The 25,084-nt window shown below is 42.2% G+C and overlaps 1 protein-coding gene across 1 annotated transcript in view; it reads right to left on the bottom strand.

Moving 5' to 3' along the window:
* The window catches only part of LOC118159699 (zinc finger SWIM domain-containing protein 6-like), a 158,098-nt gene that overhangs the window by 33,748 nt on the left and 99,266 nt on the right, over positions 1–25,084 (bottom strand). The window contains exons 5-10 of the mRNA XM_035314263.1: positions 19,026–19,205; positions 13,236–13,412; positions 12,837–12,983; positions 11,344–11,490; positions 7,067–7,327; positions 3,632–3,767 (exon numbers count right to left, since the gene is read on the bottom strand). Coding sequence (XP_035170154.1) covers positions 3,632–3,767; positions 7,067–7,327; positions 11,344–11,490; positions 12,837–12,983; positions 13,236–13,412; positions 19,026–19,205 — 1,048 coding nt within the window. The remainder of the gene's footprint in view (positions 1–3,631; positions 3,768–7,066; positions 7,328–11,343; positions 11,491–12,836; positions 12,984–13,235; positions 13,413–19,025; positions 19,206–25,084) is intronic.

The raw sequence follows: 25,084 nt of genomic DNA, 5'->3' as shown, positions 1-25,084 counted from the left end.
TGATAACATGCTGATGTTTTAATTGCTGCAGAGCAATGCTTACACTAAGCTAAGGACTTTTCAGCTTCTCATTCTGTCCTGCCAGCGGGCAGGCTGGGGGTGCAGCAAGAGCTGGGAGGGGATAGACCCAGGACAGCTGACCCAAACTGGCCAAAGGGTTATTCCATACCATCTGACGTCATGCTAAACAATATATAGGGGTGGCTAGCCGGGCTGGGGGGGGCGGCTGCTCGGGGTTGGGCTGGGCATTGGTCAGCAGGTGCTGAGCAATTGCATTGTGCATCACTTGTTTGTACATATTATTATTATTATTATTTTCTATCTTAATAAGCTGTCTTTATCTCAACTCACTGGCTTCACTTTCCTGTTTCTCTCCCCCATCCCAGAGAGGGAGGGGGGAGGGTGAGCGAACGGCTGTGTGGTGTTTAGCTGCCAGCCGGGTTAAACCACAACATTGCCTCAAGGAGGTTTAACCTTGGGAGAAAAATAATCTGTAATCTAAGTTATGTGTTGTAAGAGGACACTGCAGAACCAAGGACAGGTCAACTTTGCAAGGAACCAGGCAAGTGCAACAGTGACTCGAGCTAAGCTGGTGCTGGCGTCAAGACAACCAACACCGCCTGCCCTGAGTGACCACTTTGACAGATGAAGCTGAATTCATCAACAGTTCTTATGAACATTTTGGGGAGAGGCCTATGTAATGAAAAGTACAGACCTCTAAATATTTTAATGGACAGGGAATATTGGTGGTGAGAATATATATAGTAAACTATGTGGGACCTGAGTGTGACACAAATATTATGGAATAAGGGGTGGAGGTTGTGCTGGGTCTGTCTGGGATGGAGTCACCTTTCCCTGCAGCAGCCCACATAGTGCTGTGCTCTGCACTCCTAGCTAGAACAGCACTGGCATCACTCCAGTGTTGTGTCTATTGCTGCATAATACTGGCACCGCATCAGGACTCCCTCCAAGTCCCCAAGAGGCAGCAGGCTGGGGGTGGGCAAGTGATGGGGAGGAGACATCACCAGGGCAGCTGACCTAAACCAGCCAAAGGGATATTCCATACCACATGATGTCACACTCAGCAATAAAAAGGGGGCTCTCGTGGTGGAAGGGCCTGTCATCCTGAACAACCATTATACGTTTTGAGGCCCTGTTTCCCAGGACGTGGCCAAACATCACTCGTTGATGGGAAGTAGAGAGTAACTTTTTTTTTTTTCCTCTCCCTTTTTCCTTTAATTACATGATCCTTATCTCAAACCTTGAGTTCTTTGTGGTGGAGCTTGGCTGCCCACCTGAGTAAAACCACCACACACATTTACTAATTTCCTGTTGATATTTTTGTCCATGCCATTGCCATTTCCTCCCTGCCATGGAGGAAAAGATGCTCGGTTTTCCCTCTTCTAGAAATAAATATAAGGACATAAGTCTATTTTACAGAAAAATGACCATTTTTTTTTTTTAATACAAATTTTGTACTGTCTTGCTGATCTGATATGACCAAGGTTATTGATACACTTAACTTGCATTGAAAGAAAAGCTGACCCAGACAGTTTTCTGATCATAACATTTGAATGTTCTCAACAGTTCATCAATAATGCATTTTTGTCTTCTCAGTTTAGTTCCTAAATTTCTAATCACAAGCATCAAGGATGCAAGGTCACTCTTTATATTTCTGAGACTCCTCGCTAACATCCACTACTAGACATACTTGGAGACAACAACAAAACAACCAGGCTAAACAGACCTTTGGCCTGACCTGAGAGTAGATATGCTTTGTTTTTATGCATGCCTTCCCATTTAGTCCTTTAAACACATAATTATTTTCTCCTGTTTAGCATTCTGGAGAAACTCCAGAAAAAATATACAACTCCAAACCACTAGGATACATCTCGTCTGATGAAGCTAACCACTACTTATGTGGATAGCATGTCCTTCAGTCACTGTGCAATCATTCTTCATAATAATGATCAGGAAAACCCAACACTCATGTTTATAATACGGGACTTGATTGCTCCTAGCAGTCAGTTTGGGCTATTCTTTGTCAGCCATCATTTACTATAAGTGCTTGACAGCAACCATTAAATTCAGATAAGACCAGTTTCTTCCGTGCACTGTAGGAGGACAACATAGATTTATTGTTGATTATTTAGGCCCTTAAAACTTCTTTCAGAAGGCTCTTCTTAGCTACCATTAACAATCTGGCCTGCCATGAGATAAAGCCAACACATACTGAGCACTCCCTGACAAACACCTTTCTCCCGATTACTGAAGACAAATAGTATTCAAGTCACACATTTTGTTGTCATATGATGTATTCCATTTAAATCCTAATATTCAGAAGTGTATAAGACTGCTTAGTCTTAGGGATGGGGCAACCCTGGCTATACATACAGACTGGGCGACGAGATGCTGGAGAGCAGCCCCGCAGAGAGGGATCTGGGGGTCGTGGTTGACAGCAAGTTGAATATGAGACAGCAGTGTGCCCTGGCAGCCAGGAGGGCTAATCCTATCCTGGGATGCATCAAGCACGGCATTACAAGTCGGTCGAGGGAAGTGATCGTCCCGCTCTACTCTGCACTGGTGCGGCCTCACCTCCAGTATTGTGTGCAGTTCTGGGTAACACAGTACAAAAAGGACATTAAACTGTTGGAGAGTGTCCAGAGGAGGGCGACGAAGATGGTGAAGGGCCTGGAGGGGAAGACATATGAGGAGCAGCTGAGGTCACTTGGCCTGTTCAGCCTGGAGAAGAGGAGGCGGAGGGGAGATCTCATCGCAGTCTACAACTTCCTCGCAAGAGGGAGTGGAGAGGCAGGTGACCTTATTCTCCGTAATCACCAGTGATAGGACCCGTGAGAATGGTGTTAAGCTGAGGCAGGGTAAGTTTAGGCTGGACGTCAGGAGGAGGTTCTTTACTGAGAGGGTCGTTGCGCACTGGAACAGGCTCCGCAGTGAATTAGTCACTGCACCAAGCCTGTCTGAATTTAAGAAGCGATTGGACTGTGCACTTAGTCACATGGTCTAAACTTTTGGGTAGACCTGTGCGGTGCCAGGAGTTGGACTTGATGATCCTTATGGGTCCCTTCCAACTTGGGATATTCTTTGTTTCTATGATTCTATGATTAGTTATGAAGCACAAGAAAAAAGTATTGTGTCAGACCACACCATATGGTTTAAAACCTACCATTGAGAGATAATTTATAAAGAAGACTGGTGGAACAAATAGTACTACAGAACAGACTAAGCAACAAATGGTACTGAGACTGCTGGTAAGATGCCTCTTTCCTTATTTCTTCACCACTACCATCACATATACACAAAGACACATGTTAAAGCTGTCATCATTTAACACAAAGCCACATTCCCCACGAGGGGGATTCTAGAAGGAAAGATTATAACAGAGAACACTGTTTTACAGTTGTAGGTAAACACTAATTTTACATTTATAAATGATTATACTGTAGTTACTACAAACATAACTCGCTTTTACAGATTACAGAACCAACATAATTTTTCCTTAAAGAGAACGATGCTTCTTTTAGACAAAAAAGGCTAGGTCTTGATTACCAAGCTTTTCCCCCTTTTCCCGATCTCTACTTGTGCTCTTTCTAGATGACTTGTGAATACATACCGCATGACTCTCAGTGCAGTTTTGTATGCTAATTCAGCATCATGAGGTAGGAGAGAGGTGAAGAGATACTTGGCAAATGTGTGCATTGGAACACTCTCACGATGGATGACTTCACCTAAACCACTATATGGTCCAGCTGTGGGAAAAAGAAAGAGAATGTCAATCTTTACAGACTGCTAAAACCTAACTTCTGCACCTTTAAAAACACTCACTATATCTTGAGTTAGAATTGGTATTCAGAGACAGAGTTTTCTGTACAAAAGGTAAAATTGCATTGATATTTTTGTGAATTATACTATACACATATCACATAGATACAATATATTACAAATATATTACATACTATATATTCTTTGAGACAATGAGACAGACCGTAAATTGCATAGTACTAAGGACACTACCAATGCACATAGAAATGACAGAATGGTCCCAGTGCTCCATGGGGCTCATTCAACAAATTTATGGTATGCAAAAGGAGAAAGTGTTAATCCCAGCTTTGCCTCCATGTAGTTATATTGTACATATTAATCCTTATGTACCCTCTGTTGGTGTGTGATTGCTTTCTCACAAATCTACCTTAAAAAAAAGTGTGGTTACAGCAGAAAAGTGTGTATCTTTAATGAAGTTACATGAACAATCACTACAGCAGTGCTTGATAGCTATTAACATCTCACCTGACATTAGGCATTTAAATGACCCTTTGGTCTGGATTTTGTCTCCAGAGAAGACTAGGTCAGATCTTGCATCAAAAAGGGTTTTGCTAGTCTGTTACTGCCACATGATCTTAAAAATGATATTTGTTGTAGGGAAACTATCCCCACTGTTGGGACAGCAAACTTTGCACACAGTGCAGTATTTCAATTTCACAACTGCAGTGTCAGTACTGACAGCAGAAATGATGATTAAAAAAAATTGAATTGCAATTATTTCCTTGCTGAGTTCTGAATGTTCGGTAACTACGAACCCCATTTTTACATTTCTCCTGCAACCTTGAGACTGTTATTCCTGTTAACAGGAAAACTGTGTCAAGCAGTTTTTGACTTCAGCAGCCAGAAGTTCAAGCATAAAATGTTGCAAGACAGAATAAGAATCGTACATTAAGTATTATTGGAAAATTACTGCACATATAGCAGCCAGCACTCCCAGAAGTTACTACAGGAGAAGAGAATTTTGATTTCTCCTCTACTAGAGATTTCAACCCACCATGCTTGTATGGACAAATTACAGTGTGAGCACACTTCTTCACTGCAGAATCACACATATCATTTAAACAGCTTCCAGAAGCAGCAGTTCAAACTGTCTGACCCTACACTGAAGTGGATGAGGAGTACTTGCAAAATTTATGTAGCCACTTCTGCTACAAAGAATAGAATAGAATAGTTCAGTTAGAAAGGACCTTCAAAGATCATCTAGTCCAACTGCCTGACCACTTCAGGGCTAATCAAAGGTTAACGCATATTATTGAGGGCATTGTCCAAATGCCTACTGAACACTGACAGGCATGGGGTGTATCAACCACCTCTCTAGGAAGCCTGTTCCAGTGTTTGACCACCCTCACAGTAAAGAAATTTTTCCTGGTGTCCAGTCTGAACCTCCCCTTGCACAGCTATGTGCTGTTCCCACGCATCCTGTCATCTGTTGCCAGGAAGAAAAGACTGACACTTACATCTCCACTGCCCCTCCTCAGGAACTACGTGAGATGTAGATGGTAACAACTTTAACTTAGACCAGCACAGTTGTTTCTGCAATGTTTTTCTGAAGGGTGCCTTAGCACAAGATGAAAAGATAAAAATCACAGTGCATGAAAAAAGCCTGAGTTCCATAGGTGGGCATTTCTGAAGACTGATTACAAAGGAAATGTCAATGAAGATTTAGTAGGTGACACAATGTCTCTAATCATTTGAAATGAATTTGAAAGCCAGTGAAAACTATCTAGCATTGTTTCAATGAAAGAAGCCATTTCATGTATGTTTGCCAATTGATGATTCAGTCAGAAACTCAGGACATGAGGAGTACAGGACAAAGCATTTATATAAAAACATATTCTGACATTAACTTAGCAGTCAAGCAAAAAATTAAAACAGTTCTTGCAACAGTCTTAACATTCTGCTTTCCCACTCAATCAAGTGGTACCTACATACAACATGCATTAATCTGCATTAACAGCATAGAAATCAGCTTAATATTGATTAAGTTTATTTTTTTTATACCTACAGGACTATAACTATAAAAACACAATTGATATGATTAGGATCTTCAATCACTGCACAGTTTTTCTTCCATGTGAGCTGGCAATTTCTGCCTAACCTGGTGTAAACTGAAGCTATTGCAGGAAAGCTAGATTTCTCAGCAAACAGTAATGCAAGACACTGCACACTGCTCACTACGGTAATTTCATAGGTAGTTAAAGAAGTTTTCCATTAAAGAAGTTTTCAAAGACAAATGTCTTACAGAAAGAAAACAAAATATGACTGCTGTGTAACAGTCTTCACAACTCACCTAGAGCAGTACTGTACTCCACACCATCCCTTGAGCAGGCACTCAAAACCATGCCTTTGGCGAACTAGTTCCTTTAAAGTTTTTTCTTCCATTAAAAAAAAAAACACCCAAAAGCTAGAAAGACAACCTCAGAACCCATGAGGCTACTTTCTGAACATGAGGCTTAAGTGCTACATGTTAAGCCTTTTTAAAAGCTAAGGCAAAGGCATGCACTTTTTTTCCCCACAGATTTTATTGCAATCCACCACAATGATTCCCAAACAGATAACTTAGTCACAATTTAGTCATAAGATCAGGCCTTAAACCTCAATATTTGACCATGTATTTCAATTGTCATGTATGATTCAAACTTCAGAGGCAAGCCATTTTCCTATTTGCTACAAATAAAATGTTGTAGTTCTGTCCCAGTAATTCTAAGTGAATTTTCTGAGCTCTTTAATTGGGAAAAGAGGTAAAAATCTTCATACATTTGCAAAGCTGCCAGTCCTTTTTCAGAATACAAGTAACATTTAGAATTCTGCTACTTGAGAACTGCTGATAACTGATGTCTATAATATTTAATTGTGAGCCTGGGCTGTACAATTAGGATACTGAGATTATATCAAACAAAAAAATTAAAGAACAAAATGCAATAAAAATTAAGGGCTTGCAAATCAGCAGATGCCTTATTTCTACAGTCATGGTATTTATTCAGTGTATGTTTGATTTTCATAAGAGATTGAAAACAAAATTTTGCTGGAATTCCTGCTCTGGCAGGGGGATTGGACTAGATAATCTTTCAAGGTCCATTCCAATCCCTAACATTCTGTGATTCTGTGAATTGTACATCAAAAAAACATCAAGTACATAAAGTCAGCTTCCACGGGAATACTAGTTCTGTGGGCTTCTATAAGTGAAGACAGTTTAAAGAAGCTGTTAGCATCTATAGTGAGCTACCTTCTAATAAGAAGACTGCTTGTTTTCGAAAAATCTTCACCAGAATATCATCCAATTCAATTTCCTGTAGCTTAGAAATGAGCTGCTCCTCATTTCGACAAACCTTCTCTTGTGCATACAAGCCATCTGGCATTATTCGTTGTTGTCCCAGCCCTATCAATGCTACTTCCACAGCCAGAGTTAAATAAGATTCCCCTTCTTCTAAGAATTTGTGTGCAGGCAGGTGATGGTACTCCAGAGATTTGCATTGCCCCATGTTCTCTGTAAAGAGTGACACAAAGAACAACACATCAGCAAGTCATTCTAATCCATAATCTGCTTATAATGCCATATTTACAAATGATACCTCTGTCAGTATTCATTTGTTTAAAATTATTTAAATTACTAGCTCAATTTCAAAATCCAAAGACCCAATGTAAACTATCCATTTCCATAAGGGAGAAATACACAAAGCAATTATAAAATTAAATTAAAATAACAATAACAATAAAAATACACTCAAGTAAAAATAAAAGTTTTCATCTTTAAGCTATGATTTAGAGAAAGGCAGTTTTTCTCCAGTTTTGTGTTAATAAGGCAAAAATAGGAAGATGCATTTCAGTTTTTGTGTGTTTCTTTTCCCAACCATTTCTGTATCTCCTTAAAGCCTTGATGTTGTATAAATGGAAAGGGAAGGTGTTTATACCTCTGCATAGATTTCAGATGAAGTTATTAAGATTGTGCAAGTACAGTAGGCCTGATAACTCCACAACATTTAAGCATCCTCTCTTTGCTAGGGCTCTTTTCAGGATTTTTTAATTGTTACAGTTGCATTTATGATAAACAAGTATAATGCTTCTGAATTTTACTGAAACAATAATTCTTACTTCCAGTAAAGATTACTTGTAAATTCCATACAGACCAAGCCATAAATTGCTTTAAAGAGTACCACTGATTCATTTGGCACTTCACAGATACACCATATGACAAAATGCTATTCCAGCCTCTATCAGTGAACATTCTAATTGGGGAACAACAAGTTACAATGGACAGATGTAAGGAGGTGGGCATCTGCAGCAAATGAGAAGGCTGAATGTATTTGGTAGATTGTATATGCGTATGTAGTGGGAATTTACTTTTGAACACAAACTTTTTTTTTCTTTTTTTTACTAATTGCAAAGAATCTGATTTCTGATTTCTTTTAACTAGTTCTTCCAGAATAGGTGGATAAAAAGTTTACTGAAAAGTTTATTGAACAAAATCTAATTGAATACAATGAGCTTTGAGGCAAAGCCCCAAGAGGACTGGGGATGTGCATATAAAAGTCCTGTAGGTAGAGGGATGACTCCAGTTTTTGTCCACACAGAAGGTGATGAGAAACTACTGCAGAGGTGGAAACAGACTGAGAATAAGGAATGAATCGCTTAAGCTCCTGGAAAGCAAATACTGAAATTAAAATGGGCATAAGCATCCTGACCTAAATTATGCATCAATTCTGAAACATTGTTTTCCAATTCATATTCTCTGTAGGCCATGTATATTATCATGTGTTTTATCATCTATTTGAAGTATTATGTGCGTGTGCAGCTAAGATGTACAATAACACCCAGGGTCCTGAAAGAATTGTCTTATGCAGTTGCCAAACCTTTCTCAATCATATTTGAAAAGTCCTGGCAGTCAGATAAAGTCCCTGTTGACAAGAAAAAGGGAAACAGCACTCCCATTTTTAAAAAGGGTAGAAAGGAGAAGCTGGGGAACTACAGACCGGTGAGCCTCAGTTCTGTGCCTGGCAAGATTATGGAAAAGGTCCTCCTGGAAGCAGTGTCGAGGTACATGCAAGACGAGGAGGTGATCCAAGACAGCCAGCATGGTTTCACCAAGAGCAAATTGTGCCTGACCAGTCTGGTGGCTTTCTACGGTGGAGTGACTGCATCAGTTGACAAGGGAAGACTGACCAATGTCATCTACCTGGACTTCCACAAGGCCTTTGACACAGTCCCACATGACATCCTGAACTCCAAAATGGAGAGAGATGGACTTGATGGGTGGACCATTCAGTGGATAAGGAGTTGGCTTGAAGGCTGCACCCTTCAAGAGTTGTAGTCAATGGCTCTATATCCAGGTGGAGGCTGGTAACGAGTAGTGTCCTTCAGTGGTCTGTCTTAGGACAGGTTGGTTTGGGCTGGAACTAGATGATCTTTAAGGTCCCTTCCAACCCAAACCATTCTATGATTGCATGATTTGCCATTCTTTGCCTTCACCTGTGGTGTCCAATAAACAAAAAATGTTAAATAGGAGGATAATACTGCATAGTAAAGATGCCCTAAGAGTAGTGGAGCTATGCACTGAAGTGTCTGTACAGCAACAATAGCTGAAGCTGCAACTATGGAAAACTGACAGAGGCACCAGCAACTCAAATTCTGTGTGGCACTTTTAAACTCCTGTTGCAACTGGTAAGACCTGAAATTATTGCAAGTTAGAAATGTAAGTTCTCTCTCTCCTTTTCCAGGAACCTGGTGCTTAAGTATAGAAATCAGAGAAAAACCATCTCCCCAGAGAAGTCTAGGTGTATTTCGCTCTGTCTGACTATTCAGTGGATAAGGAATTGGCTTGAAGGTCGCACCCAGAAAGTAGTGGTCAATGGATCTATGTCCAAGTGGAGGCCGGTGACAAGTGGTGTACTGCAGGGGTCTCTCCTGGGACTGGTACTGTTTAATATCATTATCAATGACATAGTGGGATCAAGTGCACCCTCAACAAATTTGAAGATGACACCAAGCTGAGTGGTGGGGTTTTTATGACAGAAGGAAGGGACACCACCCAAAGGGACCTGGACAGGCTTGAGAAGTGGGCCCATGTGAACCTAATGAGGTTCAACAAGTCTAAATGCAAGGTGATGCACCTGGGTCAGGGCAATCCCAGATGTGAGTACAGACTAGGAGAAGAACTCATTGAGAGCAGTACTGTGGAGAAGGACTTGAGGGTTCTGATGGATGAAAAGCTTGACATGAGTGCGTGTTTGCAGCCCAGAAGGCCAACTGCATCTTGGGCTGCATCAACAGAGGAGTGGCCAGCAAGTCAAGGGAGGTGATTGTCCCCCTCTACTCAGCCCTTGTGAGGCCCCACTTGGAGTACTGCATCCAGTTCTGGAGTCCCCAGTACAAGAAAGATGTAGACGTGTTTGAGCAGGTCCAGAGGAGGGCCACAAAGATGTTCAAGGGGCTGGAGCACCTCTCCTATGAAGAAAGGCTGAGAGCTGGGGCTGTTCAGCCTACAGAAGAGAAGGCTGACCAGGATGACCTCATCACTACCTAAAGGGGTCTTATAAAAGGGATGCAGAAGGACTCTTTACTCAGGTAGATAATGACAGGACAAGGGGGAATGGTTTTAAACTAAAAGAGGGAAGATTTACATTAGAGCTTGGAAGGAAATTTTTCACTCAGAGGGTGGTGAGGCAGGTCGAGGGAGTTGATCTTTCCCCTCTGTTCAGCACTGGTGAGACATATGGAGTGCTGTGTTCAGTTCTGGGCTCCCCAGTACATGGACATACTGGAGCAAATCCAGTGAGGGGTCACAAAGATGAGTAAGGGACTGGAGCATCTTTATATGATCAGAGATTGAGATAGCTGGGACTGTTTGGCCTGGAAAAGAGAAGGCTCAGGAGTATCTTACCAATATGTATAAATATATGATAGGAGAGTGTAAAGAAGGCTGAGCCAGACTCTTCTCAGTGGTAAACTGTGACAGGAAAAGAGGCAATGGGCACAAACTGAAACACACATTTCCGTCTGAGCATAAGAAAATAATATTTTACTGTGAAGGTGGAACAGTGGAAGAGGTTGCCAGGAGAGGTTGTAAAGTCTTCATTCTTGGAGTTATTCAAAACCCAAGTAGACACAGTCCTGGGCAATCTGCTGCAGCTGATCCTGCTCTAAGCAGATCTTTAGAACTTCCTTCCAACCTCAACAGTTCTGTGATTTTTGTGATCTTCTGCAATGTCTCAGAAAAAGGACAGAGTAATATCTGTGGAGAGGGTTGCTACTATAAAGACTTATTTGCTTTTATTTCAGGCTCAAAATGCAGAATTTTCTTCAAGAATGATTAACTTGTAATTTTGGAAGTGCTTTAAAAATTTTCCTTTAAACATTTTCTCTCCCTCATGTTTTCTTAGGGAAGGCAAATGTGAGTTCTTATACTATGAGAACACTGGCTTTGAAGTTAATTTAGAATGGAAAGGTAGAAAAATGCCTCTGGTTACTGAAGATGTATAAAAGATATCTTCCTTTGCACGGCCTTACCTGTGAAGTTTGAGAATCCATGGAAGCTCTCATCATCCACTTTGCAGGCTTCCATCAGGCTACTGAAGAGGGTGCCAATCGGATCCAAAGGGTGTCCCACCAAACCTTCAATATTCGTTATTGAGGTTACTCCTTTGTGGAGAAGTTCTATGTTAGAAAAGATGGAGGGAGGAGGGAGGGAAAGAGTGCATATTAGCCACTCTTTAGTTAGCCACTTTATTAGTTAAAAGAGGAAAAAAAAGAAAAAGAATGAAGGCGAAACACCATTCAAACACTTGCAAAGCACATTATGGGTTTCAACTGTAGTGGTTTTTTTTTTGAAATCTCTTACTCGATACCAGGAAATCTTTTGAAAACATCTGCTGAAAATGACAGCAAAGACTTTTTGACTTCTTTTTTTTGGGTAATATATCCACATCTGCTTTCTGGCTCAAAAGATGTAGTACCATTTTGTACGTTTTAAGTGAATCTGATGGCACTGAAATAAATGAAAATACTCTAAAATATGTTCCATTATCCCAAATAAAACATGAGCTTATTTTGCATCTAAATATTTATTGGAATAATAAACTCAGGATGACAACTCCTTTAAAAAAAAAGAATAAAAACATTAAATGTAGCATACAAGAAAAAATTGTCTTTTAATTGAATCACGTTAATTTTGGCATTCTAAAATTTCAGTCAATAAACATACTTTGTTGGATACTTTACTTAGTAGCCCTCACCCATAGATCAGTTGGAACATGAAAAAAATCCTTTAGCACAATGAATTGAATAAAGTATGTCTTTGGTAAAGGTTATAGATTCCCCTGATCCCATTTTTTACTAACAGTCTTATGGCACTTGCTCTCCTTTGACTCCAACCCCCAACTTTTTTCTCCTAGACACATATATGCTACTGAACTGTGGGAGATCAGTCTCATTATGGCTGATCATGTAAAGATTGTATACAAGCTATTATGGATGCTCTGCTTCTCTATCTACTACACACTAACTTGAAGATGCCTCTGCTCACTCTCATTCATGGCGTATCACCTTCCTTAGTAACCACATGCATTATTGCAAAGCTTTAAAACACTAGAAAGCCTGCTTCTTACCTAAATGTGTGGGGCTACAAAATGAAACACAGCCACACTGTTGAACTGATTGCTCAGGAGAATAGGGCTGTGTTTTTTTTTTTTTTTTGATGTTGTTGCTGTTTAAGAATCAACTGATATGTAATAAAAAGAACCAAACAAGAAGATCTTTGTCTTACTAACAAATAGTATGTGTTATACATGACATGCAGAAATAAGTAATATTAACAAAAAGGATTATTCACACTGACTTCTTACTGATTCACTTATACGTTACATTACCACTATGATCATTTGCAATGGAGAGTTAGACACCTCATTGACTTTATAGTTTCAAAAACAGTTTTCTCATGCAAAGTTCCAAATGTTATCATCATCTTGTCATGTCCTTTGCCTTTCTCTCTTCCCCACATTTACCTTTCTTCTGAGCCTGGAACATTTCCAGCTGTTTCTGCTGCTGCCTTCTTAGTGTATTAACAATAGCTATTGCCAGCCTCAGTGCTTCTCTTGGATATCCATGAGATCGTAATGCATCCACCCTCGCACAGGCTGTAGGAACATGTTCTAAAATGGAGAAAAGAATTGAATAGCAACACTTCCATGTCTGCAATGGCCTGTTTTGCTAGGTTAACTACAAAGGTTAAAACTGTGCAAAAGAGACTTAAAGGACTACTTCTGAAACCAGCATTTCAAGGGACCTTCTGTTCTTTTTGCCAGGCTTTTCATTCATCTCCCCACCATGCCCCCCAAAATAATGCCATACAAACTAAACAAAGTGGTAAATCACAGAAACCTCTTTCCAGTTTAGCCACTTACCATGCCAGAGGGGCCACCCGTGAGAGTCAAAGAGTGAGTTTTCAGTGTCATCATGGTAACAGTAGTTGGTGTATAGGTTACTGCTGATAATGTGCTGTAAGTGACTGTCCTGCCAGTGAAGATCACATGCCTCAATGGCTCGAGTGAACACCGTCCGATGGGGCCTGTTCGATGAATCTGTCATTTTCAGAAGTTCAGAAAGCTTCATCAGCTTTTACTCATTCATATGTGAATAAATCATTCACAGTATTCTTGTCTTCTTCCACCTCATGACCCCCAACTGACGGCAGCCTGTCTTATCCCCCGTTTGCAAGAAGCAGGCTGCAGATGACATTTCACATCCTATTACTGAACAGGCTAGACAAAAGTGTGCACCGTTCACTCTGCATTCAAAAAGAGATCTATGGAACAGCAAGACTAATGCTAAGCAGGGCTTTGCAAAGGGAACAGCTAAAGATGAAGGATATCTGACATCTCTCCTGAGAACAAACTAGAAAGCATATGGCACAGCTACTCAAACATTCCCAACTTCTCTACTTCTCAGACCCAGAGCTGCAAGGACAAGGGATGGATGAACAGCGCATGAAGGACTCTGGGGCAGACATGTTCTGCAGGGGTTTCCCTACATCGAGGCCCCTTCAAGGCAGATGAAGGAGCTGCCTGGACCTGGCAGCCCTCACAAGGGTGGCTGATGAGGCTTGGGTGGAGACGGGAGTGTCCCTCCTGTCATACAAAGGCAGCCCCTAAGGAGCGCAAGCGACCAGGAGTGTGGCTAACAGAGGGGGCAAATGGCATGTCGTGGCAGTCAGGGAGTGGTGTGACAGTGCGTGCAGGCAAGGCATGTAGGGAGGGTGCTGAAGCTTGGCCAGGTTGACTATGGAGCAATGGTAATCATCCAGCAGAAGACAGTGGCCTCACAGAACTCAGTACGCACCCACCACAGCTGATGCAGCCTCCCAGACAGAACTCCGGGGGGAACATGCTGCCACCCAGGTGTCAGGCTGCTGGGTGTGCCCTACTCTTATGCCACTACAGGATGACAGTAGAGAGCACAGCTGTGGGAGGTGTGCCCAGGTTGAAGAACTGCTTTGCCTGGTGGCAGAGCTTTGGGAGGAGGTGGGCAGGCTGAGGAGCATCAGGGAGTCAGAGAAGGAGACTGACTGGTGAGATAGAGCTCTGCCATCCCTGCAGTAGGCTCCTCAGCCAGCCATAGCCACTGCTCAAGAAACAAAAGTTCCCCTACCCCCTTGCCACGATGCAGACAGAAGGGATCTAAGAGACGGGGGGAGTGGAAGCAGGATCCTGTTTGGCGTAGCAGGTGACCCCCCCTGCTGCCTACCTCACCTTCCCAGGTGCCCCTACACAACAGGAATGAGGCTCTGGAACTGGATGGGCAAGCAAATGACGATGTGGATAAAGGTCCATCCATATTGGCAAGTCAACCTATGCCCCACATCACAACAACCCCCACCAAGAAAAAAAGAAGGGTTATAGTCATAGGGGACTCCCTTCTGACAGGAATGGAGGGCCCACTTTGTTGTTCAGACCCAACCCATAAGGAAGTCTGCTGTCCCTGGGACAGGGGTACAAGACGTCACTCAGACAGTCACTCGCCTGGTAATAATCCCTCTGATTATTACCCTTTATTGTTTTTTCAAGTTGGCAGTGATGAGATGGCAAAGAGAAGCCAAAGAGCAATCACAAGGGACTTTAGGGCTTTGGGACAACTGGTTGAAGGATCAGGTGCACAGGTAGTGTTTTCCTCCATCCTTCCAGTAGCAGGGATCAATACTGAAAGGAACAGGTGAACCCATCTGATCAATACGTGGCTCCGAGGCTTGTGCCACCAACACAGTTTTGGGTTTCTTGATCATGGGAAGTTCTACATGACACCGAGCCTACTGACTCCTGATAGGGAGAACCTTTCTGTGAGGGGGAAAATGATTTTTGCCCAGGAGTTAGCAGGGCTGATCGACAGGGCTTTAAAACTAGATTCGAAGGGGGAAAGGGACAAAACCAGGCCCACCAGAGATAAGCTATGGGACTGGACACCAATTTTTGAGGAACTGCATGCTGGGGAGGCCCTTCAGTCTGCCCCATGAAGGGCTGAGTTGAATGAAAGACATCTCAAGTGTTTCTATACATACACACGCAGCATGAGAAATAAGCATTTCAGCTCCCTGAAATGTTTGTATACTAATGCGTGAAGTATGGGAAACAAACAGGAAGAACTGGAGATCTGCGTGCGGTCACAAAGCTATGATCTCATTGCAGTCATGAAGACATGGTGGGATTGCTCACATGACTGGAATGCTGTCATGGAAGGCTACATGCTTTTTAGAAAAGACCACTGATGACAACATTTTGACACAGGTGGTCAAAGAGCCAACAAGGAAAGGTGTGTTGCTAGACCTTGTATTAACAAATGAGGAAGGATTAGTTGGAGATGTGAGGGTCAGTGGGCAGCCTTGGCCGCAATGACCATGATATGGTGGAGTTCAGGATCTTGCGAGGAGGAAGCAGGGCAAGAAGTGTGATTGTGACTCTGGACTTCAGGAGAGCAAACTTTGTCCTCTTCAGGGATCTACTTGGAAGAATTCCAAGGGTTAGGGCCATGGAAGGAGGGGGGGTCCAAGACAGATGGTCAGTATTCAAGTATCACTTCCTCCAAGCTCAAGATCGGTGCAGTAAGAAGGCAAGCAAAGGGGGCAGGAGACCTGCAAGGATGAGCAGGAAGCTCCTGGCAAAGCTCAGACAGAAGAAGGAAGTTTACAGCATGTGGAAAAGGGGGCAGGCCACTTGGGAGGAATATAGGGATGCGTCAGAGTATGCAGGTATGCGACAAGGAAGGCCAAGGCCCATTTGGAATTAGATCTGGCAAGGGATGTCAAGGACAACAAGAAGGGCTTCTTCAAATACATCAGTAGAAAAAGGAAGACTGGGGAAAATGTCGTCCCACTGCTGAATGGGGCGGGTGCCCTGGTGACAAACAATATGGAGAAGGCAGACTTCCTGAATGCCTTTTTTTCTTCAGTCTTTCCTGCTATGACAAGCCCTCAGGAATCTCAGACCCTGGAGACAAGAGAGGAAGTCTGGAGAAAGGAGGACTTTCTCCAGGAGGACATGGGCCCCAATGGAATGTACCCACGGGTGCTGAGGGAGCTGGCCAATGTTATTGCTAGGCCACTCTCCATCATCTTTGAATGGTCGTGGAGAACAGGAGAGGTGCCTGAGGACTGGAAGAGAGCCCATGTCATGCCAGTCTTCAAAATGGGCAAGAAGGAGCACCCAGGCAACTACAGCCTCACCTCCATCCCTGGAAAGGTGATGGAACAGCTCATCCTGGAGGTCATCTCCAAGCATGTGGAGGATAAGAAGGTGATCAGGAATAGTCAGCATGGATTCACCAAGGGGAAATCATGCTTAACCAATCTGCTATCCTTCTATGATGAGATGACTAGCTGGGTAGATGAGGGGAGAGCAGTGGATGTGGTCTACCTTGACTTCAGCAAGGCTTTAGATACTGTCTCCCATAACACCCTCATGGGCAAGGTCAGGAAGTGCAGGGTAGATGAGTGGACGGTGAGGGGGATTGATAATTGGCTGAATGGCAGAACTCAGAGGGTTGTGCTTAGTGATGCAGAATATAGTTGGAGGCCTGTAGCTAGCGGTGTCCTCCAGGGGTCAGTACTGGGTCCAGTGTTGTTTAACTTATTAATCAGTGACCTGGACGATGGAACAGAGTGCACCTTCAGCCAGTTTGCTGATGACACAAAGCTCAGAGGAGTGGCTGATACCCCAGAAGGCTGTGCTGCCATTCAGAGGGATCTCAACAGGCTGGAGGGTTGGGCCGAGAGGAACCTTGTGAAGTTCAACAAGGGCAAGTGCAAGGTCCTGCAACTAGGGAGAAATAACTTCAAGCACCAGTGCAGGTTGGGGGGTGACCTGCTGGAGAGCAGCTCTGCAGAGAGGGACCTCGGAGTCCTGGTGGACAGCAGGCTAACCATTAGTCAGCAATATGCCCTTGTGGCCAAGTTGTCTAATGGTATCCTGGGCTGTATTTGGAAGAGTGTTGCCAGCAGGTCGAGGGAGATGATCCTCCCCCTCTACTCAGCCCTGGTGAGGCCACACCTGGAGTACTGTGTCCAGTTCTGGGCTCCCCAGTACAAGAGGCACATAGAACTACTGGAGCAAGTTCAGAGGATGGCTACGAAGATGATTAGAGGACTGGAACTCCTGTCATACAAGGATAGGCTGAGAGAACTGTGCATGTTTAGTCTGGAAAAAAGACTGAGGGGAGACCTCATTAATGTATATAAATATTTGAGGGGAGAGTGTCAAGAGGATGGAGCTGGTGTCTTTTCAGTTGTGCCCAGCAACAGGATGAGAGGCAATGGGCACAAACTGAAGCACAGGAGATTCCGAATATGAGGGGGCACTTCTTTACTCTGAGGGTGACAGAGTACTGGAACAGGTTGCCCAGAGAGGTTGTGGAGTCTCTTTATCTGGAAATATTAAAAACCCATCTGCATGCCATCCTGCGCAATGTGCTCTACGTGATCTTACTTGGCAGGGAGGTTGGACTAGATGATCTTCAGAGGTCCCTTCCAACCTCAGCCATTCTGTGATGCTGTGTGACTTTCAGTCATTCTCTTTGAAAAGTGATGTTAACTTTGAGCACTTGTTTAATTTTTTGTCATAAATATCTACAAATACTGCATATAAAACAAGGTGCACTGAGGTCATGGGAGTGGCATAACCCTTACTGGGCATCTATCCATGGCAAAACCACTCTGTCAACATGGCACTGTCTATGTATTTTGAGATGTCATGTCCAAGTTGCCACTAGCCTGTCCAGGTTGGGCTGAACATCAAGAAATCCAGAAAGCAAAAAACATCTCTTTAGGGAATTATTTGGTGAATGAACTTCTAGCCCCAGCTAGCTGTGAGATTTATAAAGGAACTCTCTAACTATTTCCTTCAGAGGTAATCTTACAAGAAAAAGGACCAATGAAAAACCCATCTAAACTCAAATCTGCCCCTCCCTCCCCAACATTTAATTTTAACTTTATCATAATTATATGAAATATGTATCAAAATACTGAGGGTTTTGAGGATTATGAGAGTTTTTGTTCAAGGGAAATGTCTTGTGTTTTCCCCAGTAGCAATCTTTGCTTAGAGAGGACTGGACAAGGCTTCTGCTAGATTTAATAATCACATTTTTTATTAGAAAGCATGATACTGAATATACAGAGACCTCCAAGAAGGCAGTGCTGCCTCTACACCCCCCCCCCCAACCTGGCAATGCAGACTGCACAACACAGAACACATCCTACAAATGGCTGCTTTACTTTTTTACCCACTCAGTTTAATGCAGTTGCAACCGATCTCTCTTTAAATAGGCATCAAAGGCTTTGTAACTGCAAACAAAATAAAAATCCCAACACCAGAAGGGATACAAGATTGCAATCAAGCAAAGAAACTACAAGCTTTTACTCTGACATACTTCAAGGACATTCAATTTACATGCAACAAGTATTCAGAAGGACCAAGTGAAAAGCTAGAGAACCTAACTAAACACAAATACTTGCTTTGAAAACATCGCAGCCCCAGCATGAAAAACAATTTATCCTTCCTGCAAGGAATTATTAGTGAAAATAAATTTGGCTGGTCAGTCCTTAATAGGAAAGTTACTTGTCCCAGTCCCAGGAAAGAGTGCTGAATTCTGCAAGGCTAGAGTATATAAGATAGATATTATATGTTGCAGTCAGTGCATATGTTTAGGCTTACCTTGGTTAGAATTTTCACCCTGAGGCAAAGCATTGGTTAAATTGGGCACCTCGTTTCCATGGTTTCCATCTTCCCAGGGGCAAACATCAACACTGTTCCATTTTTTCAGCTGTTTTAGCCAACTGGCCTTCTGCTCCAACTTGCAGTGGGGATTTAAAACTATACACATCCACAGAGCACCTGATTAAAAAAAATAAAAATGCTAAAATATGTTTTCTATTAAAAATGCATCAGTCAATGGCTAATTGCAGACTTCTATACTGTAATATTTTTTTTCTCCCCTACACTGCTTACTTCCCAGCTACACCTAGCACCAGGCAGGCTGAATTCCCGACTCAGAATGTGGCCCATCTGAAGCAGCTGAAAGAATGTACCAATCCAACTTCTAAATTAAAAGTTTTTCTTCTAATTTTTGTATCAAGAGTGAATGTTTTCTACAAACAAGAACTATGCATCTTTCAGCTTCACATTAGAGGAACCAAACAAGTACATGAGTAAAACATGTATTTTGTAAACACATACTTCCAAACTCAAAACCCAGCAAAAGTACTGCTGATCATGTAATTCTTTTTACAAACACATCTGGATCTCAGGGATCCAGTAAACATTGGTTTTATGCAGTCTAATAGGGATATTTTTTATTGCAATTGCTTCAGTAATTTGGTTACACTTGAAAAAATTTTATACATGTTCTCTTTATGGAGCTCTAATTTACAGAAAGCTAGTTTGCTCTGACATTTCACACATACCATTACTTTAGAACCTGTTCCATGACACCATATACATGGCAGGTATAAATACATCAGGGTTTCCAGCAACAATTTTCAAATGGAAAGATTTTTCTCTATATCAGCTGTCTCTTCATCAGCATGAACTTTGACAGAAGCAAGAAGACATCTGAAAGTGCTATTTAGCCACAGTTCATTTGCTCATTAAGACCATGCCTTATACACTACAAGAGATTTAGAGAATATGCTTAAACTATGCAATCTTCATGACAGGCTGGAAAAAAAAAGAATAAAAATACAGCTGGTTCTTCCAGGATAATACAATTTTCACATTCAAGTACTCTTTTGCTTACTAAGAATGCAAAATAGATACCCAGAGTACAGACCATCACATTACATTCATTCCTAGAGTAGTTTGGCATGTTGATATGCCAAAACACAGGACCCAATGGAAACAGAGCCTGATCCTTAAGTTTGCAAATCCCCAGATATTCTGAACACTATGGAATGGGGAAGTAATAGGAAAGAAATCTGAACACCTTAAGAAAATAAGATACGGTACAGTGCAGAACACCACAGGGAGATACTACACTAATGCAGATTATTGGTGCACATTTACAGTACAGCAAGACTTTTTTTTTTTTCTTTTTTCTTTTTAAAGCATCTGAAACTTGTCATGGTATTGAGTAAAGCCAGTACTGTTTTTAAAAACATTTTAGAATCAAATCATATGACTTTCTATTAGAAAACCTCTTCAACAAGCTTCACTCTCCAAACAGTCAAATTACAAATGTTTCTTCTTATTAAGCATCAGTGCATTCAGCACTGCTCAAGAGACAAGGAATATATTTCTTGCAATCTGCAAAACAAAAGACGGGGGATATTGGAAAGCCTTGGAGAACAATTAACTTGGATTTATTTACTTATTTATTTTCAAAATCAAGTATTACTTGAAGGCATTGAGGAGACATCATACCTCTTAGTATATTAAAAAAAAAAGAAAAAGAAAAAGAAAAAAAAAATAAGTCAATTTAATACTTTGTAGCCAGATTCCCAGTGTTTTCAGACTGAAGCAAACAACAAGTAGACTATCTTAACTACATTTTGGAAGCATTTCAATCATAGGCAGAACACACACTACTGATTACACAATGCCCCTACAAAACGAGTAGCCTTTTATTTTTCTGTGTTTCAAACACCACTAGAGGCAAAGGAATTCACTTGCCTTCTTCAGAAGCTCCACTATGCATACAGTGCATCTAGTGGACAGGAAAGGGAAGAGAGAGTGAAAAGTACCAAAAACCTTAAAAAACTTATTTCATTTAAAGAAGGAAACTATGTCAATCATAACTACATTGTTAGCATCTCAGAAACCTAGGCAATTTTATGCAAATGAAGCACAAGGACAAGTCTATTTATGAACCCCACATAAACCACTTCATATTTCAATAGAACCCAACTGCACCCTGCTCCCAGCAACTTCAGAGGGAGCTGTGCATGCATCTGAGCTCGCTGAGGCCCTTGTGCAGCTTTCAAGGCTGCCCCATTGCCTGCAAGATGAGGAGCGCAAGACAAATATACTCCCCTGAGAAGAGAAGGGAACAGAAAGAGAGCATTGCGCTCAACTCCTGTAGCATTACAAAGGCCACCATCTGGGAGAAGGAAGCATAATGTCAATAACCCTACACTCTCCAGCCTATTTGGGTTTCTGTTTTTTCTTGTTGTTGTTTTTTCTTTTTTTTCTTCCCCCTAGTAAGTGTGCACGTTCCTGTATTCATATTTCTCTCTCCTCCTCCCCAAGCGCCTTCCCTTCTCCCCTAACATCAGCTCCATTCTGGATACTTTCATTCAGTTGTTCCTGTCTGGCTTCTAGCACTGAAAAGTCTGAGGAAAACATTCATTTCCACCCAATTTTATTTTTATTTTTTTTGACTTTGCCACATGCCAACTGGAAGGAGCCTGGAGGATATTCTTCCCATTTAACTCTGATGCTGCTCAGTGGAAGCCCCACTGATCTGGCCCTTAAATGTCACCACCAATCTGAAGGCTTACACAGGCCTCAAACAAGATATTCTCTTTTCTGCCTAATAGCTCCTATGCTGGGAAACTGCCATTCTCCTCAAAAAGCATACCTGCTTGTGTAGATGTAACCAATGCTACCTGCAATATGCACAAAGGACAGGGAGCTTACTCACCAATTATTGTCATGGGCAAAACAGACTCAGCAGAGGGAGATTAATATAATTTACTGCCTAACAGGCTAGATCAGTGAGAAACTAAAAGCAAACTAAAAACACCTTCCCCCCATCCACCCTCTTCTACATCCTCCCCCTGAGTGGCACAGGGGAATGGGGAATGGGGGTTGCGGTCAGTGTATAGCGCTTTGTCTCCGTCACTCCTTCATGGTCACTCTCTTCCTCTGCTCCAATGTGGGGTCCTTCCCATGGAATGCAATCCTTCCTAAACTGATCCTACGTGGGCTTCCCACAGGCAGCAATTCTTCAAGAACTGCTCCGAATATGGGTCCGTACCACGAGGTCCATCCGTCAGGAGCAAACTGCTCCAACATGGGTCCCCCACGTGCAGCAGCTCCTGCAAAATCCCCTGCTCCTGAATGAGCTCCTCTCCACAGGCTACAGCTCTGGCCCAGACAAAGTATACTCTTGCCCACAGAAGAGATTAGATATTTTATCAATTATTTTAACTGGTAATTCACTCAGCAGTCACAATCTACTTTCAGAGACTTTGACAATTTTCAGAACAAAAGTTGATGTGTCTACTAACTATAAATGCACTACCCTACCTCTACTTAAATTGATGAATGAATTCCTCTCACATTTAATTTTGCAAGGAAGATATAAAATTGTTAAGTTTGAGAAGAACAAAACAAGATATTCATTAAAAAAAGGAGGGAAATACCTCTCATTCTTCAAAAAAGTGGAGCAGATAGAAATACTCCATTGCAGAGTGGGAATAGTCAGAAAAAAATATTTCACATAATCATCTAGGTTGGAAGAGACCTCCAAGATCACCAAGTCCAACATCTGACCTAACGCTAACAAGTCCTCCACTAAACCATATCCCTAAGCTCTACATCTAAACATCTTTTAAAGACCTCTAGGAATGGTGACTCAACCACTTCCCTGGGCAGCCCATTCCAATGCCTAACAACCCTTTCGGTAAGGAAGTTCTTCCTAATATCCAACCTAAACCTCCCCTGGCACAACTTTAGCCCATTCCCCCTTGTCCTGTCACCAGGCAGGCGGGAGAATAGACCAATCCCCATCTTGCTACAGTCTCCTTTAAGGTACCTATAGAGCGCAATAAGGTCGACCCTGAGTCTCCTCTTCTCCAGGCTGAACAGTCCCAGCTCCCTCAGCTGCTCCTCGTAAGACTTGTTCTCCAGACCCCTCACTAGCTTCATTCCCCTTCTCTGGACTCGCTCGAGCACCTCCATGTCCTTCTTGTAGTGAGGGGCCCAAAAGTGAACACAGTACTCGAGGTGCGGCCTCACCAGAGCCGAGTACAGGGGGACAATCACTTCCCTAGACCTGCTGGCCACACTGCTTCTGATACAAGCCAGGATGCTGTTGGCCTTCTTGGCCACCTGAGCACACTGCTGGCTCGTATTCAGCCGACTATCAGCCAATACTCCCAGGTCCTTTTCTGCCAGGCAGCTTTCTAACCACTCATCTCCCAGCCTGTAGTGCTACTTGGGGCTGTTGTGCCCCAGGTGCAGGACCCAGCACTTAGCCTTGTTGAACTCCATACAGTTGGCCTCAGTCCATCGGTCCAGCCCATCCAGATCCTCTTGCAGAGCATGATTTAATTAGAATTTCAGATACACAAAGTAATCATGTAAATATGGCTATGTGCCTGGCACTCAAATCTGAAAATTACAGCTTTGCTGTACCATTTCAGAAATAGCAGAAAATATGGGGAAAAGAGCATATTTCTGCTGTAAAGCTGATCCTAAAAAGGGATTGCACAAAATATGCCGCTCCAGAGAAATGGTGTTAGAGCACAAAAACTGTAATGAATGCTTAACTTTAGTGATTGTTTTTCATGGCAGCCCTGAAGTAGTCACCAAATCTGGCATCAGGAAGAATTTCTCTAGGAGTATATTGGCAACAACCCTAGCTGCTTCTGTCCTTTTCTCCCCCCCCTTAAGTACTAAGCAGAGATAATCTGTTAAGAACAGCTGGCATGTCCCATTCATACAAGTTTGTCTCTCTTATCACAAAGGGAAGGAATGCCTGAGATAGAAATATCGATGGAGAACAGCTTCATTTAGTTAAGGTTAAAATAATAGAACTTGGTATTTTCTAGAGATGAATATAAACTTGTATCAGAAAAAAAGTCAGTGGTTTTTGAATCAAAGAAGCATTATTTAAAACTTAATCATTGGTTTGCTCATGGCAAAAATGTAATTAATACTCTCAATCTATAATGATTCCTTGCCTAAATTCAACATTTAGAATTTTAAGATTTTTATTTTTTTTTTGTGCATTAAAGTGTAGAGTACCCAGCTAGATGTACAGAATGCCTTTCAAGCTCTCAGTTTTGTGAAATACAAGAACCAACAGAGATCAGGATCAGCAGGACAAAAGCCCAGAACACATTTGCCAGTTATCCATGGCCCTGCCTTACAAACAACTCTCTGGATACACATGACACAGCCATCATATTTTTGTTCCATAAAAAGATAATCCTTGACTCAAAAACAAACAAACAAACAAACAAACAACAAAACAAAACCAGCTTCCCCCCCCCCCCCAGACTGTTCTTAAATATTAAAATAGAGGAAATCTGCTAGAAATGTTTGTTTTGAAACATGCATATTACATGAAGTTTCTTCACAGCAAAGGCAGGCAAGAAGATATAAAGATACTTATAACAGGGAACTTCTGCTGAGTCTCTGCGAGAAAATGAGAGTTTATGTCCGGTGGAAGAAGGGACAGGCAACTAGGGGAGAGTACAAGGAAGATGCTAGCATAGGCAGAGAAAAAATCAGGAAGGCTAAGGCCCAGCATGAGCTCAACCTGGCCACTATAGTTAAAGATGACAAAAATGTTTTTATAAATATATTAACGGTAAGAGGATGGTCAAGGAGAATCCCCATCCTTTCCTGGATGCAGGGGGGAACATGACTACAGAGGATAAGGAAAAGGCTGAGGTTCTTAATGCCTTCTTTACATCTGTCTTTACTAGCCAGATCACTTATCCTCGGGGTAGTCAGCCTCCCGACCTGGAAGTCTGGGACAAGAAGCAGAAGAAATCCCCCACGATTCACGTGGAAACAGTTAGAGACCTGCTACTCCACCTGGACTG

Source organism: Oxyura jamaicensis, unplaced genomic scaffold (assembly GCF_011077185.1).
Source record: "Oxyura jamaicensis isolate SHBP4307 breed ruddy duck unplaced genomic scaffold, BPBGC_Ojam_1.0 oxyUn_random_OJ71687, whole genome shotgun sequence".
Taxonomy (NCBI): Eukaryota; Metazoa; Chordata; class Aves; order Anseriformes; family Anatidae; genus Oxyura; species Oxyura jamaicensis.
Note: the sequence above shows the minus strand (reverse complement) of the source record. Positions and strands in the feature narration are given on the sequence as shown.